General features: G+C 42.5%; 1 protein-coding gene across 17 annotated transcripts in view; it reads right to left on the reverse strand.

The window, feature by feature from the left end:
- Positions 1-24,361, reverse strand: part of AFF1 (ALF transcription elongation factor 1) — a 197,278-nt gene that overhangs the window by 46,932 nt on the left and 125,985 nt on the right. For all 17 annotated transcript variants that reach the window (XM_086404864.1, XM_086404868.1, XM_086404871.1 and 14 more), the window contains 4 exons: positions 12,361-12,405; positions 6,530-6,616; positions 5,587-5,623; positions 1,929-1,980 (listed from right to left, as the gene is read on the reverse strand). In XM_086404864.1, the coding sequence (XP_086260990.1) occupies positions 1,929-1,980; positions 5,587-5,623; positions 6,530-6,616; positions 12,361-12,405 (221 nt within the window). The remainder of the gene's footprint in view (positions 1-1,928; positions 1,981-5,586; positions 5,624-6,529; positions 6,617-12,360; positions 12,406-24,361) is intronic.

Here is a 24,361-nt window from a genome sequence, read left to right on the forward strand (position 1 = left end):
TCCACAGGCCACGCGGCAACTAAGCTGGCGCTCCACAACATTTGAGCCCGAGTGCCGTAGAGCCCATGCTCTGCAATAAGAGAAGCCACGGCAGTGAGAAGCCTAGGTACCACAACTGAAGAGTAGTCCCTCTCGCTGCAACTAGAGAAAGCCCTGGCACAGCTACGAAGACCCAGGACAGCCAAAAAATAAATACACATATAAATTATTCAAAATTTTTCAAATTAAAAAATAAAACACTACACGTGTCACAGGACATGAGCATATCTGTTATAAACTTGCAGGCACCTCTGATTTCAGTGGTTTAACTCACTTCATCAGGAGAGCAACCCCGAGTAGCAAAATGGTCATAGAAAACGCTCTGAGTCCCTACGAACGACCTCAGTCTGAAAGCTGATGGGAAACGGAGTGGGCAGGGGCAGCTGGGACCAGGTCAGATCCAGGGGCCTTTCTCCCTCTCCACACCGGCCCAGGACACAGCCCCTTCCCTCGTTAGGTGCAGTTGCCCCACTTGATCTGCTGCTCAGGGCACTCCTTGTCCCTGTTCTTATTGCCAAGTTCTTGTAGGGCTGCAAGCACTTCAGCTTGCCTTCCCTCGCTGCCCCCAGTAAAGACAGTAGCTGGGTCCTCTTATGGTCTGTGTGGCTTTACTACCAACCATTACACTGCGAGCACAAGGTGTACAACCTGAGGGCAGCCACAGAGCATCCACAGGGTGACTGCAAGTGTGGTCCCTGGAGGTGTCCTGTCAATCCCTCATCAGCCACCAACTGGCTAAACCAACACCTGCACCCCTAAATGCAATCTAAGGCAGTGATTCTCAATCTTCAGAACACAGGAGTAAAAAAGTTTTGTTTTGTTTTTTTTTTTAAGCAAAAAGAAAGGGAAAAACAAAAGGCAAAAACAACAACAACAAAAGGCAAAGAATAACTATCATTGGGTTAATTTTTTTTCTAGTAAAGGAGAATAAAGCAAAAAGTCATCAACAGATTTTTATTATACACCCAAATCCAACCTGGAAACTATAATAAATCTATCTTTTCAACAACAACAACAAAACTATTTTTTTTCTTACTTTACCATCAAGAAGTGAAAGTCACTACATCGAGGACCTGGCTCTGGAAATAGTTATTTCACCCAGTCTCATATTCAGTCACGGTGAAGAGAGAAAACAACCTCTGCTTCAACTATCTTAGTTTCCAAAATATTCAATCCAGCACAGCACCGCCTTCCAAAAATGCATGGGACAAATCCTAGGCCTTAAAATGAGAAGAAAGTTGAAGTCCTCGGAGACAAGCAATGCTGTGTTAGTAACTGTTGTGTGATCAAATATCTGAGGCAAGAAAGATCTCCTCACTCACTAGCTGAACCACTGCTAGTCATGAAAAGAATTATTAGTTCAGTACCACCAAGAAATGACAAATTAGGTCAAAATGCTGGTTTAAAAATCTCTACTACGTATTTTCAACTGTTTCAAAAACCCCAAACATATCTGGACTTACTTGGTCTTAATAAAGAACAGCTGGGCAGCAAGACATTCTTTATTAGTTAAAACGAGGCCAAAAAAGTGGCAGAAAGTCTAAAACTGTGCACCTCCCCCCAAATTTGCTTCCAAAAGCTAAAGCTACTTAAGACTGAAATTTATAAAGCTAAAACCTTCTATTTTCCAGAGTTAACATGTAAATAATGGCTCAAATGCCTTTCTTTTTGAGAAAACCCCTTAGCAAATGCTTAAGGTGCCTCGACTTTCAACGGGAGAACTTAAGCCCAATAGAAATATAGGTCACTTCTTCCCTTCACAACTCAACGGTGTTTTATGAGTCATCTTTTGAAAGCAAGGGTGGGGGGGGGGCAGAATCTAAGCAACAGATTTACATGGGAAATTATAACATTATAAACTTTTAATAAACAAAAAGCATGTTACTTACGATGTTCCCTGCTGAGAATTACTGTGAGTTTTTGAAGATGTATCATATTGTTCTGTGGAGGAGGGAAAAATGATCAGACGAGCACAATGACAAATGCATGAGATTGTTAGTTATAAATCCCCTCTTTTTTTTTTTTTCCTGCTATATCCCCACCACCTTTTCACCTAAAAACACTTGGTATACTTAAATTTTGTCAACAGAGAGCTATTATAAAATAACATTTAGGTTACATCTTGAGAGAGGGCTTGCTCAGAACTGGAAAACCCTGAGAGTGCTGCCCGGCCAGCCGACCCCACAGAAGACTCTCTTCAGGGTCCACTGACGGGGGCTCCTGTGGAAGCACCGTGACGCCACCCCACCTGGTTTGATGTCACACATCCATCAGCGATTTGCTAGCACTCTCTTTCACAGCCTCTGTCCTTGGCCGCCTGTGCTCCCACCTGGCCCCCCATCATTCAACACCCCCGATTCATTCGTTCAACTGCTGGTCACAAACTGCCTCTCACAGACACCAAGATGCTCAAGACATTTGCCCCTGTCCTCGATGAGTGTACAGCTGACCGAGGGACAGCAAACAGGAACAGCAACTACAGCCCTAGGCTGTGAGAGATCCGCACACAAACCCATCACCTAGATGAAACGTCTGGGGAATCTAGAGATTCGTCACACCACTGGGCACGACGAAAGCAGGCAAATCAGAAAAGAAACGAAATTAGGTGTGTGTGTTGCAAAGGATGGGTGAGATTTTTGACAGAAATGACTGCAGGCAAGAGGGAGATGAGGGTGAAGAAGGCCCTCAGGCAGAAGAGACGATGTGAGGGAAGGCAGGAAACGTGGGAGCAATTGAGATGGTGCAGATGAGAAAGGGGAAGGTGGGGGTGCAGAGTGTGTGGAGGGCAATGTGAGAGGCCCTGGGGAGGTCAGAGGGCTCCGAGTGCCATGATGGGACATTAATACTTTGAGACGCCACCAGGGCACGATACAGCCACCAGGCACGATACAACAATTTCTCAGAAAGAGTAACCTGCTGGTGCTACCTGACATAACCCAGAAAGGAACAGGAAATGTTAAGTGTAGAGATTGAAGAGCAGCTGGGAGACCGTGTCTGTGTCTGGAACTGACGCAGAAGCTGAGTGGCAACATGGGTGCCTTTCAGACAGCGGGCGGTACAGTAACCACGAATGACCCAGGAGACCCTTGAATAACTGCAGTTCAGGGCTTCATCCTCATGGGGGCAGCAGCTCTTACCTGGTATTTTTAGATTCTTTTCCCTTCTGGCTAGCAAATTAGGGCTGGGATTACAAATTAAAGGGGCTAAAGTCCACGCACAAGGGCTCCCACACAAACATCCTGACCAGGTCCTAAGCTCCACGAGGCTCTGGTAATCCTCAAGCAGCTGTGTTTTTTTTGAACATGTGGACATAAATCCTGGGACATACAGGGATGTATATATGGGATATACTTCAGTCTCTGTGTTCATGCATTCTAAGTCGCTTCAGTCATGTCTCCATCTTTGCAACCCCATGGACTGTAGTCCACCAGGCTCCTCTGTTCATGGGATTCTCCAGGCAAGAATACTGGAGTGGGTTGCTGTGCCTATCTTCAGGGGATCTTCCTGACCCAGGGATGGAACTCACATCTCTTTTGTCTCCTGCATTGGCAAGCAGGTTCTTTACCACTTCATTCTCTACAGACTCCAAAAGCCTAATTTTTCATGAAATTTGAATTTGCTTGTTGGGCATACTTTGAGAAACAGATGTCACACTTCACTTCTCTGAAAGCTATCATCTGCACATACTCCACTCCGTCTTCAACCAGCACACAACCAGACTCCTCTTGGGTCCGACTAGCGCCCCTCTCTCACCCCTGCCCACATTCTCACAGGGGTAAACCAGCTTTTCCAGAACCAATAGACAGAACGGCAGCAGCATAAAAGACCCCAAGGTAATAAGCATCTGCTGAGCCCAGACCTATGGATGACCTGCCAGCATCTGAAAACTTCTCATCAGAGCAACAAGGACTCAGTCTACACTGTTCCACAGGCCTGGAGGCCTTCCACCCCTGGCGAAGTTCAACTGTATTGTGCTAAAAGGAGAAATCACAGTTTAAAGGATCACAGGGTCTTTCTAAACCAGGAGGTAGCAATCATGCAAGCTGTGAGTGACTCAGTGGAAGGCATATAATATGCATGACTGGCAGCCCTAAAAGGTAGGGAGGAATTGGGTGAAGGAGCAAGAAGGAGAGGGGTGCATAGCAGTCCTGTCCACAGCTGAGCTGTGCCACTTCACTTGTTATCTATTTTTGGATAGGCTGCCAAGAGGTTGAGAAACAAAGATTTCCCAATCTCCCCAATACCAGCCAAGATGGTCAGGTCCATATCTCTGCATTTGGGGGAAATTTAGGAGTTATTTACAAGGTCTTAGTATCTGTAGAGCAGGGAGAAGCAAACTTTTTCTGTAAAGGTCTGATGGTAACTATTTTAAACTTCGCTTGCTATATAGCGTGGGACATGATAATAAATGAATGAGCACGGGTGTGTCCTAATAAAACCTTCTTTACAAAAACTAGCTGCACAACAGATTTGACTCTTAGGCTATGCTGCTGCTGCTAAGTCGCTTCACTCGTGTCCGACTCTGTGTGACCCCATAGATGGCAGCCCACCAGGCTTCCCGTCCCTGGGATTCTCCAGGCAAGAACACTGGAGTGGGTTGCCATTTCCTTCTCCAATGCAGGAAAGTGAAAAGTGAAAGTGAAGTCGCTCAGTCCTGTCTGACTCTTCATAACCCCTATTCTAGAGAAAGGCTATTCCATTTCTTATTTTTCCTCATCTCTTTTGTTCTCCTCAAATCCTTGCAATTGAAATAAGTGGATAATCAAGGGGAAAATATAAGTGAGGGAAAAGAATGAGATGGAGAGATCTGAAGAAGAGTTACCTTCATGGAATATCTATGAGCAACCTTCTCTCATACATTTAAACACACCACGCACCTTACTTTGGTCTCCCTAAGCCCTGTGAAGACCAATACGTCGTAACTTGGGCACTCACCATATGTTGATGAACTAAATGACTGGAAGTACATCAGTCATTTTTGTAAGGCTTGAAATGCCTTGGATATAGTTGGGAAACAAAGAATTTAGTGAACTAAAGGGTTACGGATGAAGAGAGAGGCTAGATCCAGTTACGGTTCTGTTTCCTCCTGAATTCTCCAGTATTTACAATCCATTTAAAAGAACCAGAAATGAATTATATGGCCAATACATACAGAAGGTCTAAAGAAGCTGTGTGTTCTCTTCCCTGTAGAAATTTCTTTTGTTTAAAATAAATACAAGAAACACAGAACATACTCCAATCTGTTTTTTTATACAATTCCTGGATAATTGTATATGCTTTTAGAGTCACTCTCGAGATATTTATCGTATGTCAGGTAATGTCAAATTATATTTTTTAGGTACTTTAGTAAGACACTTTCATTAACTCTTTACATTAATCTGAAATCCCACCTAGAGAACATAAAGCTGTTCTTTATGCCCTTCCTAGCTTTAACCTCATCTCTGCTGAGGTTAACCTCATCATTTTCCATGAATATTTTCTGTATTAAAACAATAAAAAACATGCTTTATTCTCCAATGCAATAATCAGTTCCACATATTTACTTACTTTGGTTTGGGACCGCAGAACTGATGTGCTGAGAATCCTAGAAAGAAAAATGAAAATCTCTAGTTAATAAAATATTAAGGTTTGTAAATCCAAGGTTGTGCCACTGCTAAATCTGATAAATACTGATAAATCTAATTTTTACATGAAATGGGTTTTATTTCTTCTGCTGTTCCCTACAGCTCATTTTTCCTTCCAAAGTATAATGCTTTACCTTAAAATCAATAATGAATTACATTTTTTTAAGAAAAAAATTATCATTAGAAAATATGTTTAGTGGTAGATTAAAATCTCAATGACATCATGGAAAGGAATAATGATGTCAACAATATGCATGTATACCAGGCTGGACTGAACACAGATCTGAGGTGAGATTTCTATATTCTGAAGGCTATCCAAAAGTACAAAAACCAAAACCAAAACAAAGGGCAATGTTTTAAATATATTGTTCACAAATACTTCAACAGAATCTTGTAAGTCGGCAATTTACCTTGCTATTAAAACCACCACAAATGTAGCTGATCACATTAAACTTTTAAACAATACAGGAGGTATGACAAGTGTAAATGTGTGTCTGTATGTGCCTAAATTCTGAATTAGGGTGCAGACATGCCACCTCACTTTTTCCCCTGTACCTTTGGTGTTCCCCCACTAAGGAAAAGACTCTAAAAAAAAAAAAAAAAAAAAAAGAATTTATTATAAAGTCTTGATTATTTTCATACTCTACAAAATCCTACACACATGTAAGACATTCCTATTGACATAATTGAAAAGTGAAGAAGCATTTGAAAGCATTAGGAAGCACTTTAGGAGCTAAATTAATTGCAATGTTAACCTATTCTCTGAAGAGTTCAACAAATAGTACTTGATTAATCCAGCGCAGAGCAATACTTCAGGCCTTGTCACTGGTGTGGATGCAGTGCCTACTAGACTTGTAAGGAATTACCTTTGTGGGAAAAGGAAATTTGGAGGGCTCAGCTGTACTAGGCGTGTGTATTGCTGTCAAAGGAGGAGGCCATGAGTGGGTCATTTCCTGGAAAGAGATTTGGAACGGGAAGAAAAAGTAAATTATAAATAGAACATTTATTGCTACTTAAGTCAACTTTTTAAACAGAATGCACAGTGGAGTGATGGTAAATGGAAAGTAAAATCTTAAAAGTTATTTCAGTGACTTCAAAAAAAAAAAACAAACTCCTACTTGGTGGGCTCTGTTCAAAAGCTGAAGCTCTCCAACAAACAAAACTGAAAAGAGATCAGTTTGAAGAAGAAAAACAAGAGCATAGAACATGAATGGTCTGAACATTCTGAACAGCGTGAAGCATAAAAAACGGTAGTAGGTGTTACCAGCTTATGTAACTATGAACACTCAGTCCTGTCTCAATGCTTTCTTTCTCCCTCAGCGTCTTTATTGCATTTCCTGGAATTATTTAAGCTCAAAGGAAGAAGAACTTTCCTGTTTGACTTAAGCAAACAAGTAATTCAGGTCACTTGTTCCACTTGGGAGGGTTTTAATGGATTTGACCCTTCCCTGGTACACATTATTAGGACATAAGAACTTTTGCAGAGAAGGCCTTAAAAAGCCACTGGCCCTTTCCATTAACAGAAGTTTCATTTCTATTCACTTTTTACATGGAAGCAAGATTTCTTTCACAAATTAATATGTTTCTCTTGACATGAGTCCTGTTTTTCTAAGTTCATTCACTTGCTAAAAAACCAGTGGGTCTGTGACAACCTAGAGGCGTGGGATAGGGTGGGTGGGAGGGGGGTTAAGGAGGGAGGGGATATATGTACACCTATGGCTGATCCACGCTGTTGTACGGCAGAAACCAACACAACACTGTAAAGCAATTATCCTCCAATTAAAAATAATTTTTTTAAAGTGAGAAACAAAATGTCAGATGAAAGGTGTCTAATTCCAAGTATGTACACACAACACACATGCATGCACACACTTTGTCCAAGAGTTCAAATGGCCACTGGAGATTATCACCAGACCTTTCCTTTCACAGCTGAGAAAAACAAGGTCTAAAATGTCAGGGGCAGGTCTCCCAGGAAGCTGAGAGCTGCGAGTGCAGGGAACAGCCCCTCCATGTTTGAGTCTGAGTCTAAGAAAGAATCCCATCCCCGCATGGGTCAGACCTGCCAGGGAAACTGGCTGAAGGTCTGGCAGGCAACCCTCCGCTAGTAGGCTGGGGCCCCCAGACGACGCTGTGTTGCCTCACTGTACAAGGCACTGTGCTTTTACCCCAACCTCTCTATCCCCCGCAGAAATGCCATCTGATCCTGTGACACCTGGAGATGGAGCTGGAGGCAAATACAACCCCGTTGCCCACCTCCACCCATATCCTCCGCACCAGTCCCTGCAGCCGCCCTCAGGCTGTAGAGGCCAGAACAGACATAAACGAGCTGGCACAGTGACAAGCAAAGTAACCGATGCTGGCTTGAGTAATTTTTGTTAAAGGTGATATCATGCCCTCACTCACTCGACTAACCATTGTTCAGTACAAAAGAGGAAATCTATACCAAAATAGAATGGAAAGAGTAACATAACAGCTCTGGAGTCAGAGTCCCAGAATGGATCTTAACTCTTGACTCTGCTGCTCAGGTTAGCCTGAGGGGTTTGCGTGCTCCAAGCCTCAGTTCTCAGGAAGAGGCAGGCGAAGATCATTTCTTCTCTTTTTTCCAAAGTATAAAGTGCTGGATGGACGGACTTTCCTGGTGGTTCAGACTCCGTGCTCTCATGAAACTCTGCTCAATGCTATGTGGCAGTCTGGATGCGTGGGGAGTTTAAGGAAGAATGCTGCTGCTACTGCTGAAGTCGCTTCAGTCGCGTCCGACTCTGTGCGACCCCACAGACGGCAGCCCATCAGGCTCCCCCGTCCCTGGGATTCTCCAGGCAAGAATACTGGGGTGGGTTGCCATTTCCTTCTCCAGTGCATGAAAGTGAAAAGTGAAAGTCAAGTCGCTCAGTCATGTCCAACTCTGTGCGACCCCATGGACTGCAGCCTACCAGGCTCCTCCGTCCATGGGATTTTCCAGGCGAGAATACTGGAGTGGGGTGCCGTTGCCTTCTCCGTAAGGGAGAATGGATCCATGTATATGTATGGTTGTGTCCCTTTGCTGTCCAACTAAAACTATCACAACATTGATAACTGGCTATACCCCAACACTAAATAAAAAAGTTAAAAAAAAATGTACCATAAAAAGAAAAAGAAGACTCTGCTTTCACAGTAGGGGGCACAGGTTTGATCCCTGGTTGGGAAACTAAGATTCCCCCAAGCTGTGTGGCCAGAGACAAACAAGAAAACCATAAACCAAAGAAACAAAAATAAAGTGCTGGAATATATGATCAGAGAAAGCAATTAAAAGCACTACATCTTTTAATTAAAAGCCTAGATTTTAAAGAATTTCAATACTGCACCAGAGTTTCCTGCTGTTTTATTTATACGACTATAGTCTAAGGTGTGGGACTATAACAATGGTTACAATGTAAGAACATGTAATAACTGAGGCGTCTGAGAGTATCACCCTTCCGTCTTCCAAGAATTTCTTTAGAATGCCAACAGTGTCTGTGACTTTTAGTCACCAGTGATTCCCAAGAAATGTCCATTGTCTTCTCAGAGCCTAAGGCTGCTCCCAACTATTAAATCAGGCAGTTGGAAAAGTGCATAAACTCTTCCAGGCCCTAAGTGGTTTGATGGGAGTGTGAAAAGAATTTATATAGTTCCCTAAACGCTGAGCTTACTTAGGCCTTGGGAGGATTGGAGCCCTAAGGACAGGCGGCTGCCCAGAATCGCGGGGCCCTGAATTAACCCCCTGCTTCACCAATGGCTTATCACGTGAACGGGGGTGAGTCACTGAGCACCTGCTTCGCTCCCACCTTCCAGGTGCCCTTGCTGCTATCTCCCCCCACCCTGCACCCTGTTCATTTTGCTCCAGACTCAGCGCTCCTCTAATTCGCCAACCTGCTCCCGCCTCAAGGCTTTTGCCGTCTTTCCTCTGCTTTCTCGTCCATTCACTTGCCTGCTATAAGACTCACAGCACTTACCAACAGCTGACACGTACATATTTATCTTCCCCCACCGTGATCTTCACGAGAGGAAAGGACTCCTATTCCTATAGCATTTATTCTAGTGCTGAGAGAAGTGTGTGTGTCTTCACAGATACTTGCTGAATAAATGAATGAGTGAACAAATCATGGTGCTACCACTCACTGGACCAGTGTCCCTGGAAGGTGGCACTGAGATAATGTAAAAAAAACACTGCAGAAACTTCCCCAAAAGGCTCTCCAGGCTGTGGCACTGGAAGTGGAAAACCTGAGTCGTTTCACATGCCCACTGAGTGCACCATCCCCGTCTGGACCCTTGTTGATAACCAACCCCCAGTTTCTGATAGAGTCTGTATGCTATTTTCTCACCCTGCCATCTGCTCGAGTCATAGGCCACCACGGCCCCTTCAGTAAAGGCTTCCACTCTTAGTATCTCCACCAGAGAACCCAACAATATTGGGGACTAGTTTCTATTCCCCGTCAGGAAGATCTTTGTTAGGATTCCTGGCAGTCTTTGTAATTACTGGTAAGAGATAAGAACAGGAACCACAAGGCAGAGGGAAGTTATCTGCATGGACGACAAAGAGGGAGAGCTGCATTTGGCCCTGGAGTCATCTACTATCTGCCAGCCTGGGGCCTCCGCTTTCCTCATGAGGAAACCGAAGTCCAGGAGGAGTTCAGGAGGGACTTAACGGAGGCCACGACAGAAGAGAAGAGGCCATCCACGCCCCTCTTCAACCAGCATATCCTGCGATTTGCTTTCTCTATTATGATCTCCAAATGAACACACTCACCCATGGCTTGCATTAACCACCTACTTTCAAGGATTTCCAGGTAAGCAAGAACCCATTAACATGATGTTGGCAGAGAGGCGAAGGAGGATGGACAAGTTTATTAAATCTAAAGTGCCTGCCTGATGGTCTAATACCATCATCACCTGACATAAAGGACTCGACAAGTCATATAGCACGTCAGACCACAGAAGAAGCGTCTGACACATGCAGGAGATAAATCATCAGTATTGTTGCATTTACTTTTGAAACAACCATGGAACAGATCACACACAATTTCAGAGAAAATGCTAAGGTCATATTTTACAACTAAGACATTTATTACTTTTATGACTCATCAAAGAATTTCAAAAATACCAGAGGGGAAAGGATAGAACAAAAGCCCAATCAAGAGTGCTTATTCGTACTTATTTGCTGATTGGCAAAAAAATTCTCATTTTCAGACAGTACAAAGTATGTTTCCTTAGAGGTATTTCTTAGAAAATTCTAACTATGAAAGTAGGGGACCAAAGACGGTAAAACAAAACTAATGGAACTGTCTCCCAAACATTTGGCTAGATACCACATTTGTCAAAAATTGTACCAACGAGAAGGTAACCTATATACTTAATTACTGGTTTCAGCACCAACTCAATACTTTACAATGAAAAATAAAGCCAAAAATAACTGGGTAAACATATATTTTGAGGAAAAAAGGATACTGCTGCTACTGCTAAGTCACTTCAGTCGTGTCCGACTCTGTGTGACCCCATAGACACATAGAATCCCCCGTCCCTGGGATTCTCCAGGCAAGAACACTGGAGTGGGTTGCCATGTCCTTCTCCAATGCAGGAAAGTGAAAAGTGAAAGTGACGTCGCTCAGTCATATCTGACCCTCAGCGACCTCATGGACTGCAGCCTTCCAGGCTCCTTTGTCTGTAGGATTTTCCAGGCAGGAGTACTACATATATTTTGAGGAAAAAAGGATACAGTAGAGGTAAAAATTAATGGGTACAAGTGTCACTTTTCTTCTACTTAAAAAAGAAACCAACCAAAAAGCAGTAAAAGAGTATCAGTAAAAGAGTATCACTAAAAGTTACATGGAAGAAAATTAAAAGCCGGAGAGGAGGAATGAGAAATAAACAAACAAAACTCTCAGTTATTACAGCTACTGTATTTGAGCATTAAATTTAGCTCTAAATTTCCTGGAAATTAAAGCCAAAATGGGAAACATAACAGTTTATATAATTCTCTGATAAAAAGAAAGCATGCTGGTTCGTGAGGAGAATTTTTTCTTTTTTCCTGGAGCTGAATTTTAGAAGGAATTGGTCATCCGTGTGCAAGGAAAACTGAACAAATGGATAATGGCTTCAATGATGTATTTGCAGAGGCAGCACAAATGTTCCTGGCATGGTCTCAATCAACAAGAGTGAAAAATAACCCTTTCAAGGGAGGTCTAAAGATGTCCACGTACTTTCTGTTTTTCTTTTTATCCCTTTAAAAAATTCATGGTCGCATTGAAGATGGACCCGCACCAATGAGGTGTCTCCTATAAAACACCAAGAGGTGAAAACCAAGCACTCCTTAACCCAGGGCGCCTCCCACTGCAGCAACACAGGGAGTCTCCTCTCTGCCGGGGAGGGGGGGGGGGGGGCTGTTGGTGAGTGATTCTCTGGAGTCTTCTATCAGAAAAGACTGAGAGAGAGGTCAATAAAACTCTGGTCCAAATGTCATGGAGTTTGTAGAGTTCATTTCAATTAAAATCTGTCAGAGACTCTGATGGTTTCCTAAGACTCCCTTTGTTATTATTCTGATTCATTTGCTTTGGGAGGTATGATAGGGAGGAGGCAAACTGTTTAAAGGAGTTCAGAATATCAACTGTTCATTCAAGTCAAAGAAAATGACTATATGTCTGGCTACTTAAGTGTGTCTTCAAGCGAGAAATAATTATCAACTCACTTTCAGAATCTCTTCAACACAATGGACTTCATTGGAGTAGGTCTGCTGTAAGGGAAAAGCAAGAAAAAGTTAGCAAACAAAGATTAGCACACAAACAAAAAACAATTAGAGTGCTGGTATTAGTGAATGCTATTAGTACTTACAGCAACACTTCTTAAGGAGAATCACCCCAGGGCCCCCCTTTTATTACTGCTAATAGCTAAGTATGAGAAACTTCACATTCTAGATGAAATAAAACCAGAGAGATAAACCTGACCTCATTGTGAAAGAAAGGGTTCTGCTGGAGACAAAGACAGATGAATTGTGACCTGCAGGTCAAGAGCTTCTGATGGAACATGTGTATATCAAAGAAAATGAGTACATTAGTTAATCTAGGGGAATAATAGATATAACAAGAGTGGAGGCAGAAAGGGAAAACCTGTAATTTTCCTGCTTTGCAGCAACATCTGTCCAGTGAGGCAAGTTACACGAACACAAAGATGGCGATCATCCTGAACGTCTTACTGAGCCCACAGTAAGGCAGTCAGACTCCAACCAAGCATAGGTTTTAGGGTGACAGTCTAACCTGCCAAAAATAAGTCTTAAAGTTGGATGTCTCTAGCCCTACTTGAAGTCAGCATTTTCAACTGTACACACACACACAATATTGCCCCAGAGACAGACCCTAAGAAGAGAGATTACCTGGCTTCTTAGAGGAAAGACCCTCTTGCTTACTCCCAGGTAAACAGATGACAGCTGCTGTTGCTAGTATCACAGACGCAGTGTCTAGGAAATGCCACTTTCCAGTCTTTATAAAGTGCAAGACAATGGAAGAGTGAAATCTTTTAAAAAGAAAAAAAAATACTTTTTCCTTAACTCGAGACACGGAACAAATTCCCTGACTTCATGGTTTTCAAATGGAAGAGCAACTTTCTGTGTCAACCGATGAGCCAAGTGCCCTGGGCAAATCCTCCTATACAAGCCCCCACACCCCAACCCAGCAATACACACACTCTTACTGCCCCTCTGGAGCAGAAAGTGCTGCTCTGCCCAGTCAGTTGGTCCAAGGTTTGCCTCACAGCCAGAGTGTAGATGGAAAATGGTTCTTTTCAGGGCTCTCATTTCTCATTCAAGTGTAATTTAATACGGCACTGGTCGACAATTCCTGATCTGGGGTTTACTAATCCACCATCTTCCTCATTCCTGTTTCCTTAAGGAAAAGGAAAAGTGCATACAGCATTCACACTGTCCTGGAATTGAATCTAGTGGACATGTCAAATTTCAAATGCAATTTGACCTGCCTGGGTCTGGTTTTAAAACATGTAAATTTCACAGAGACAGTTTTATTGAAACGTTTATAATTTGTTATTTTTGAGATAGGGGTCTGAAAGTTAGGAGATACGGTCAGAGTCCAGCGTATCCCCTTTCTCTGCTGGCCCAACTGGACCTGCCCTTAGGCACTGTGCATGTTAACAAGAGGACTTGCTTATCCAGTCTTCATTTTTCAAGACTATTAAGGAATGTCTAAAAACTGGACCAAATATTACAGCACAAACGTCAGAAACAAATGAATGCTGTTGTGACCTGAGGGTAACATGCAATTATATCCTATGGTTTTAATTTTTCACATGTGTCATTAGGAACAATAACAATTAGGAATTGAAGTGAAATCAACAGAACAAAGCAGAGGACTACTGACTCTGGTTAAATAGTTGCCGCCATCCTTTCTGTTACTGGAATGAGAATTCAATTATAATATCTGGCAGGACTTTGCTGACAGTCCAGTGCTTAAGAATCTGCCTGAAAATGCAGGGGACACGGGCTCGATCCCTGGTCTGGGAATATCCCATATGCTGTGGGGCAACTGAGTCCATTCACCACAACTGCTGAGCCCACTCGCCCTAGAGCCCACGCTCTGCAACAAGAGAATCCTGGGGATCACAATTAAAGAGATGCCCCTGCTCATGGGGGCCAGACAAACTCAAGAAAATCCACTTGCAGCAACAAAGACCAAGCACATCCAAAAATAAGAAAGGAAAATAAATTAAATATCTGGCAATCAGTGGGGAGGCAGCTGCTGGAAGGATGGGGTGGGAGGTTGGAGTTAGCAGGTGCAAACTATTATATACAGAACGGATAAGCAACAAGGTCCTACTATATATATATAGCAGAGACAACTATATTCAATATCCTATGATGAACCATAAGGGAAAAGAATTTAAAAAAGAAAACGTGTGTGTGTGTGTGTGTGTGTATAACTCAGTCACTCTGCTGTACAGCAGAAATTAACACAACACTGTAAATCGACTATATTTCAATTTTTTAAATATTAATTAAAAAAATGGCAATCAATGAAATAGTGAAGCACAGCTGGAATGAGGGCAGAAAACAATTGCCCCCTGCTTCGAACAGAATGGGGTCAGGAAGCGACCATGTCAGAAGACTAAAAGGCTTTCTGATCTTTGTAATATTACTCAAGCCATCAACCCTTAGCCAAGATGTTTGATGTCACTAAAAGATTTGTTTTTTCCTAAAAATTTTATTACATGAGATGAGCCAGAATTGAAGAAATTTTTTCTATGGATTATTGTTTATTGGTGTCAGAGTAAGATAAATAGTGCTGAATAGTCACCATTTAACCTGCTTAAAATTCTAACTAAAGCCTAAGATTCAAGCATGAATTGGTTAACGTACTGTAAATTCTCATATCGGGTCCATTATGAAAGTGGGGTTATATTAAAAGGGTGCCAGAATTCTATTCCAAATACATGAGGAGATACCATATTTAAAGATCTCCAAGAAGCACTGTTTACAATGGCAAATAACTGGAAAGGATCAAATGCCCAAGAACAGGAGTCTAACTAAAGATTTTCACAGGGCTCCCATATAGCAGTATGTTATAAATAAAATGGACATCAATATACATAAAATGATGTAAATGCATGTGCTGGCATGGAAAGATGCTCAAGATATTTTCAACTTTTTCTTTAGAAAGAATTTCACACTCATAGAGAAAATAACAAAGACAGTAGAGGAAATTCCCAGAAACCCTTCACTTGGATTCTCCAAATGCTGGCATTCTACCACACTCACTTTATATTTTTCTCTCCCCCCTTCCCCACATCTACACTGAGCCATTCAAGAGTGCGAGACAGTGAGAGGTAATGCCCCTTTATCTCTAAATACTGTTGTGTGTACCAAGGTGTGTTTTAAAGCTTTATTTAAAGAGGGTTGTATTAAAAAAAAAAAGAAATAAGGGTAAAAAAAAAAAATAATAAAGAGGGTTGGTTACAAGATCGTCTGTATAGTGTGAGTCCATTTTATTAATATGCTCCATCTACCCGAGATGGTATGTCCACTCTTCCCTGACCCAAATTCAAGTCTCTTAAACTAGAGTACAGTAGGTATTTCAGCTGCGCTTGCAAAGAAAGATCCATACGGACAGGCTGCCTTGTTTTTAAAAAGTACAATTTGGCACCTCCAAGTCTGCCACTGGAAGGAGAATTTCCAAAAAGGGAGGGGTGCTTCAACAAAGCATTATGGCTTAATCCCCTTCCTTGAAATCCACTTTGCCCACAGCTATCCAGCTGAGTCCTGCCACCCCTGCTCAGAGAAGCCAGGCTCTCCCTTTAACACTGGGGCCAAAGAGTAAACAAGCAACCTCTCTAAAGCACGGCCAAGTTCAGGCTGGACATCTTTAGGTAAGATTTCCTCAAAGAACAAGAGGTGATTAAAAAGCAACAACAATAAAATTGATGCTAACTGCATGAATGCAGAAGCTCTGGTTTGTGCGTTCTTTCCTGTCTACTTTTCCTTCTATGGCAGGAATACTGACTTAGATCACACGGCAGTCTTCCACCCTTAATATCTAGGTTCCTAGAGAAGACCAACTTAGCTACTCTATACATCTCTGTGTTTGCGTGTGTTAAGTTGCTTCAGTCGGGTCTGACTCTTTGTGACTCTGTGGACTATAGCCTGCCAGGCTCCTCTGTCCATGGGATTCTCCAAGCAAGGAGTGGGTTGCTATGCCCTCCTCCATGGGATCTTCCTGACCCAGAGGTAGAACCTGGGTTTCTTAGGTCTCCCCACTCTTGCAGGTGGATTATTTACCACTAGCACCACCTGGAAAGCCCCCACACATCTGGGGGTCCTGTATATACATAGACAGATCTCCCGATGGAGCCCTCACTTTCCCAGGGAGTATGGCCTTAACACAGGAACCAAAATCCTACCCAACTTAAAAAACGGTATCTACTTACTGAATACACATTGTACTTGTTATTGCATTTAACTCATATTATATTATTTCATAACATGTTATAGAAATATGGAAAATCCCAAACGAACTTTTTGGCCAACCCAATATTATTTCCTCCATTTGACATGATTTGTTATAAGATGCACCATCATTAGCTTGGCAGGGGAAAAAGTTAAGACACGAAATGTACTCATCAACTGTAGATACATTCCTTATTAGATGCTGAAAAATGAAATAAAAATCTGAGGGAATTCTGTATAATACTCTTAATTCTTACATCAATCTTGTGGTATTACCCCACTTTTAAAAATGAACACTAAATTCTAAAGAAACTAACTTACATGTCCAGGGTCACACAGTGCACTCAAGTGACTGAGCCTGCTTTCCTAATATTGCTACAAGACTGTCCCCAAAACCTCAACTTCAGGCCAGACACAAATATACCAGTATTTAAGGAGAGGGGGATATGATCCCAGTTGTTGTATGCAAAACCAAAACCATTTTTCAAAGAGTACTGTTTCCCTTGGGCGTGTGCAAAGAAGTGGGTAATCAGCCTTAACTGCCTCTTACTACTGGGGGTACTTTAGACCAGCAAAAGCAGTGATGCTGGCCTCGGTCTGATTTCTCACTCCTCCTGGAATGACATTGTGTAATCCTAAGGAAATGCACTGATACCAAAATAAAAGATGTCTGTAAATGTCCCCTAAGCATGACACAGTTTGTTTTAATAAGCTGAAAAGAGGCAGATGGAAGAAATATACCTCACCGCTGAGACCACGGGGCTCTGGCAATATTGTGTTTTAAGTCTCTCAAGTTTCAACAGAGCAGCACTTTTTTAAACAATGCTGTTCTCAAAAAAGGCTTAGTTATCACTAACCAGAACTGCAGGGAGCACAGAGGCAGCATGCTGATGAAGGCGGCCAAGAGATCTTGGATCCTAGTTCTGGCTCCGCTGAGGATCGGGTCTTGCGATGCTGGCTAAGGTTCAACTTCTCTGGAACTATCTCCTCGTGGCAATGAAGGGATAATATTACCAATCCTAACCACTTTGCAGGGTTGGTATGAAGGTCAAATGTGAAACTTTAAAAACTCTCAGGAGGCACTGATACATGAAATCAACACACAGGGCCAACATTATCAAGGCGGTCTTCACTGGCATGACAGCTTTTAAAGAAACCCCAATGGTTCTCTGTCTGTGTATGTTTTAGAAGATTAAACAAAAGCTCATGCTATTTTTCTTCAAACACAGTGGGTTGATCAAAAAGTTCATTCGGGTTTTCCCTAAGAGCTTATGGAAAACTCGAATGAGCTCTTTGGCCAGCTTAACATGTCACCCCTCAGCCTGTGGTTCACTCTATGGCATCTATATGCTGCTCGTGCACGTGCGCTCAGTCGTGTCCGACTCTTTCCAGCCCCATGGACTGTAGCCCGCCAGGCTCCTCTGCCCGTGGGATTCTCCAGGCAAGAAGACTGGAGAATCTCCACCTCCTCCTCCAGGCGATCTTCCCGACCCAGGGATTGAACCCACGTCTCCTGTGTCTTCTGCATTGGCAGGTGGCTTCTTTACCACTGGAGTTCACCTAGCTCCAACTAACTAGCTAAGTCACACTCCTCCTGCCCCTGTGGGACCCCTTTCCCTCTCCCACCTGTGTCGGGATGAGTCCTACTCAGAGTCTGAGTTGCAGATTAAGAACCACCTTTTGGGAAGCACTCCTTGATTCCCTCACTCCTGAAACGGAGCGAGTGTGCCCATGGCTGTGTGTACTTTTCCTGCCAAAGCTCCCCCCATCCCACCATCTCTGCTTCTTCTAGATCACCAGTTCCAGGACTGCAGGGGCCAGGTCTGCCTTCTGAATCACCAGTCACACACTGCCTGCCGCATAGAGGCCGCCAATCAACATTTGCCGTTGTGGTTTTCAGCCTCTGGACTCAGAATATGAAAACAGATGTCCAATTTGTAGAGCTTTAGAGACTTTCTAAATACTGTAGCTTCTCTGAATAATAAGCCAACATCTTAACAAACAAACTACACAGAAGTAAACATACCAGAGACAGAAAGGAAACTGTTTTTCATTGTTTTCTCCTTCCACACATTAAGATTACTCTTAGAAACTATTTTTCACATATCAGATTGGCAAGACAAAAAACGAAAGAACTGACAATACTCTGTCTATGAGACAGAGGTGGGGAAGCAGGCACTCAAATTCCAGGGCTGGTGGGAGGGTAACACAGCACAATCTCTGAAGACAGCAGTTTGGCAAGAGTCACCAAATTCTCATTTCCCATACTCTGACCCAGCAATTTGAGCTCAAGCACTAACTCCTAAGTGCACAAAAAGATATGTGCACAAAGTTATTCATTTCAGCCTAGTTTGCAAATAGTTAAGGTACTAAAAAAAAAAAATCTAAATGTCCATCTCTAGGTAGTTGGCTAAGAAAACTGTGTTACATGCCCCCTACACAGAAATACCATGCAACCACAACAAAGGATGAGGGCGCTCTTCATGCACTGAGCTGGGTCATCTCTAAGACATATTGAGGGGGAAGGGGAAGGCGCAGGTGCAGCATCTGCCAGGATTTGAATACATGAAAAGGTGATGTCAGAAGAGAACATATATGTCAAGTTACTTATGATCCATAAAATACCACTGGGAATAACACAAGAAGCCTTTAACATCAACTACTTCTAGAAAGGAAAATTAACTTGCGAGAGGGCTAGCGTAATGGGAAGATTTTCATTGTATACCTTTTTACTGTCTTAAAATTAATTAATTTATTTTTATTTTTGGCCATGCAGCATATGGAATCTTAGTTCCCCAAACAGGAATCAAACTTTTGCCCCCTGCCTTGGAAGCACAGAGTCTTAACCACTGGACCACAGGGGAAGTCTGTTTTTTTCACTTTTTCAATTCTGCATTAAGATATATATCATGTTTTCAGAAATAAAAACACAAAAATAAGATTGAGATTCTTTTTTTAAAATATAGGAATAAAACATTTTTTTCTCAAAAGTACAGCCCAAGGTTTCTGCCACATGTGTGCTTACTCTCTATTAGCCTTCCTCTATGTACCGAATATGGAGAAGGCAATGGCACCCCACTCCAGCAGTCTTGCCTGGAGAATCTCATGGACGGAGGAGCCTGGTGGGCCGCAGTCCATGGGGTCGCTAAGAGTCGGACAAGACTCAGCGACTTCACTTTCACTTTTCATTTTCATGCATTGGAGAAGGAAATGGCAACCCACTCCAGTGTTCTTGCCTGGAGAATCCCAGGGATGGGGGAGCCTTGTGGGCTGCTGTCTATGGGGTCACACAGACATGGGGACCCCATATGGTGGACACGACTGAAGTGACTTAGCAGCAGCAGCAGCAGCAGCAGCAGCATGTACCGAATAACTTGCCTTCTCCCAAACACACATCTCTATGAATCTGTCCACAGCTTCCTCCCTGGTGCTCGGGGATTGCCCCATGTAACACTCAGCACACAGAACTGTTCCTGGATTTACTGTCAGCTTTCCTGTGAGGTGCTCCTGGGGAAACCTAGGACTTGGTGTCCCGCCCAGCATTTGCTGGCTACTTCACTCTTGCTTCCCAAATGAGACGATTGCAAAGTCCTTGAAAGAGACATATCTGGGGGGTGGAGGTGGCCTCTCTTTTAATCAGTCATGCTTATTACATACCAGGCAGATTCACATGACGTAGACAAAGCCTTACAGGATTGTTGTCGGGACAAAATAAGACAATGCACGTTAAAGCTAACACCACACAAATAAACCTGAGCATTTATCATGAAGATGCCACGATCAGCATTTCCCAGAGATGGATTAGAAGAGGAAACCAAAAGGCCTGCCTGAGCAAGGTTCTGACATAAAATTCATTTTATTCTGTGAATACAAAGTAAATTACCTACATAGCTAGGGCCATTCCAAGAACCTGCTCATACCACTGGGGTGTGCCTACTCGGGCTGGAAAACGTACAAGGCTGAGCAGTATTATTTCTTCAGAAGTGTCATGCCCTTCGGGGATCTATCTAAACGCCGACTTCCACACCCAGTATTCCAGCTAAGAATTTTTTTAAGTCCCTGGACAGATTTATGGAAACACTTACAGTACAAAGATGGAGAAGGAAATGGAAACCCACTCCAGTATTCTTGCCTGGGAAATCCCATGGGCAGAGGAGACTGCAGTCCATGGGGTCATTAAGAGTGGACACGACAGAGCGTGAGCATGATAGCACAAAGAGGGAAAAAGGGAAACTGTGGGTTGTTAACATGGAGGGAAGGATAAAGGATTAGAAAACAGAGAACAAGATACCCTTCACAGTTTTCCTAAAGATGAGTAGTTCAGTTCAGTTGCTCAGTCGTGTCTGACTCTTTGAGACCCCATGAATTGCAGCACGCCAGGCCTCCCTGTCCATCACCAACTCCTGGAGTTCACCCAGACTCACATCCATCAAGTCGCTGATGCCATCCAGCCATCTCATCCTCTGTCGTCCCCTTCTCCTCCTGCCCCCAACCCCTCCCAGCATCAGAGTCTTTTCCAATGAGTCAACTCTTTGCATGAGGTGGCCAAAGTACTTGAGTTTCAGCTTCAGCATCATTCCTTCCAAAGAAATCCCAGGACTGATCTCCTTTAGGATGGACTGGTTGGATCTCCTTGCAGTCCAAGGGACTCTCAAGAGTCTTTTCCAACACCACACTTCAAAAGCATCAATTCTTTGGCGCTCAGCTTTCTTCACAGTCCAACTCTCACATCCATACACGACTACTGGAAAAACCATAGCCTTGACTAGATGGACCTTTGTTGACAAAGTAATGTCTCTGCTTTTGAATATGCTATCTAGGTTGGTCATAACTTTCCTTCCAAGGAGTAAGCGTCTTTTAATTTCATGGCTGCAATCACCATCTGCAGTGATTTTGGAGCCCCCAAAAATAAAGTCTGACACTGTTTCCACTGTTTCCCCATCTATTTCCCATGAAGTGATGGGACCAGATGCCATGATCTTAGTTTTCTGAATGCTGAGCTTTAAACCAACTTTTTCACTCTCCTCTTTCACTTTCATCAAGATGAAAAGTAGTATAATGCAAATTAATTTTGACATCAAACTCTTCCTTTAAAAAATGAAACACCCTCCATCTCTACCCAAATATTTTCAAACAGCAGCAAGGGTCAGAGTAGTATTTTTCTTAAAAAGGTGATTAAGTGGCAATATGTAACAAAGAATTACTCACATGTTCCCTGGAAGCCTACTCTGTAATGTCAAACTGGTCTGCTAGGTGTGGAGGATACCACAATTAATGTTACGCTAACTGCAGATATCGCTATCGTTCTCCAAGTAAATGTTTCAAGGAGAAAAAGAAAGACTGATGAAGGACAAGATTATGTTCAATGAAGAGGAATCTACAGGTCACCTACAGCTATCATCCAACAAAAATTTACTGTGGAAAGCCCAAGCAATCCTACTCACATTGGAAGATCTAGGAAGGGGGCAGCAGTGTGGAAACCGGGGTGTCACAAACACTGGTTGCCCATCCCTGGCAGTTCCTTCGCCTTGACTTGGCATCTGCCTTCAACTCCGACGGTAACCCAGGCTGTTCTGTCTCCCCCCAAACTGATTTCCCACGGGCAGTGGATGCATACTCAGCCACATCTAACTCTTTGCAACCCCATGGACTGTAGCGCACCATGCTCCTCTGTCCAATGGATTTCCCAGGCAAGAGTACCAGAGTGGGTTGCCATTTCCTACAGGTAGGGTCTGGGTTTATTCATCCCAGTATCTCCTAGGGCCTTGGCATAATTCTGGAATAGCACAGATATGCAAGTTATTTGTCCAATGAATAAATTTGATTTTGTCATCTCACGGCATCTTCAACAGAATTCTCAAACATGTTCAGTTCAGTCACTCAGTCGTATCTGACTCTTTGCAATTTGGGGAGTTTCTCAGACAGCCAAGTTTCTGATGTGGCAGTAACATCAGAACATGATTGTTTTAATGGATTGAATATCCATTAAAATGGATTTGTTCAGCCATTTACATTAATGAGCATTTAAATGCAACAGATACCATTTCAGGTGACTTAACGTGAATGAATAAAAGTCAATGCTATTGGGAAAAAAAAAAAAAGAACATGATTGTTGGAGGAGGGCTACACTGGGCAGGCTTGGGTGGGGTAAAGGAAGGTTGTATCTCTCCTTGAGTCTGGACATCAAGAAACAGTCTAGGATGGGGACTCCTCTGGTGGCCCAGTGGCTGAGACTCCTCACTTCCAATGCAGGGGGCCTGGGTTTGGTCCCTGGTCAGGGAACTAGATCCCACGTGCCACAACTAAAGATCCCACATGTTGCAATTAAAACTCAGCGCAGCCATATAAATAAATAAATATAAATATTTATTTAAAGAAAAAGAAACAGTTCAGGGTAAATGCAGAAGGAGGATGCTGGAAGCTTGGGAGATGCGCTAGCACCCCAACTCACTTTATATTAAATGACAACTTATATCCACAAATGTCTATAAAGTTCACTTTTAGGTAAACTGCACCTTTATAAGCTCCTATATCATCTGTCTGTATTTCACCAGCTAAAGCAAAAACAGGCTAAAAAATGGAATAAAAGATCCTAAATATCATTACTGAAACTTATATCCCCTTACAGGAAGGAGTATTTTGAATTATGTGTAGTTTAAAGATCAACCTGAGTAATTAGAGCCTTCTATTTCTTTACAGGCACTTTGATTGTTACCAGTGAAACAATTTGCTTTAATTAGTGTCATAAAGAATTTATTTTTCTAAAGTATATAAAATTTATAAAAGCTCATAATTTATATTAACTGAACTACTTAAAATATTCTGGAAATTCTGTTTTGATCTCTATGAAAAGAGGGCATCTTTTCGTTATGAAACCCAGGGTATAGTTCTTAAGATCTGGTTTAAGTAAATAAAACCGGAGCTGTGAATAGCTGTTTCCCATATATATAACACTTACTTTATATAAACATACAAATGATATGAAGGGACTAATAAAAATGCTAGTTCCATTTATTTTATTACTATTAAATTTCCTGAGATCACACAAGTATAAATTTTAATATATCTGTAAGGCTTCTACAGAGTCACGTGAAAGTTTTTATTTTAAAAATACTATTTATGTTGCAGCAATATATGCAGAAATGTTTTCAGTAAACATTCTTTATGACCTTAGGTCAACTAGCTTCTTGGTGTTAAAGTTATGAGGGGTGGGGTGTCCCCAAGGTGGGTTTAAACAGACTTAAAAACAAAGCAAATGCAGAGAACTTAGCGTTGTTTGACAGTAAATATGTCTAATCCCCGTTACTCACCAACTTTCTCACTTTTTGACTGTGAACCATTACCATTCGCCATGTAATAAGGAATCAGAAAGCCCCGATGGACTTGAAAACACTGTGCCTTTGATGGAAGATCACACGAGACCCCACGAAGCCCATTGTGGGCACAGCAGCCATGAATGATTAAGACTGGCTAAAAGGCACTGCTTTAAAAAAAGGAAAAAAGGCCTCACAAAGAACAAGTCTAGACACTGGTTCCATTCCAGTGATAATAAACGGACAAGTTCTTTCAAATGGTCCCAACTCTATGACCTAACTCCCCTTCCACAACCTATTCTACTCACTAAGACAACATTTAGAGTTGGTTTTTGTTTTTAAGAGGAATTTCATTTTCATTTATCGGTGGGTACATGAATTTGCAAAGCATGAGCCGTCTTCATCCCTTTCGGGGAGGATGTTAAACTGGA

Source organism: Bos grunniens, chromosome 6 (genome assembly GCF_055505025.1).
Source record: "Bos grunniens cultivar Pamir isolate PY7600 chromosome 6, Bosgru_T2T1.0, whole genome shotgun sequence".
Lineage (NCBI taxonomy): Eukaryota > Metazoa > Chordata > Mammalia > Artiodactyla > Bovidae > Bos > Bos grunniens.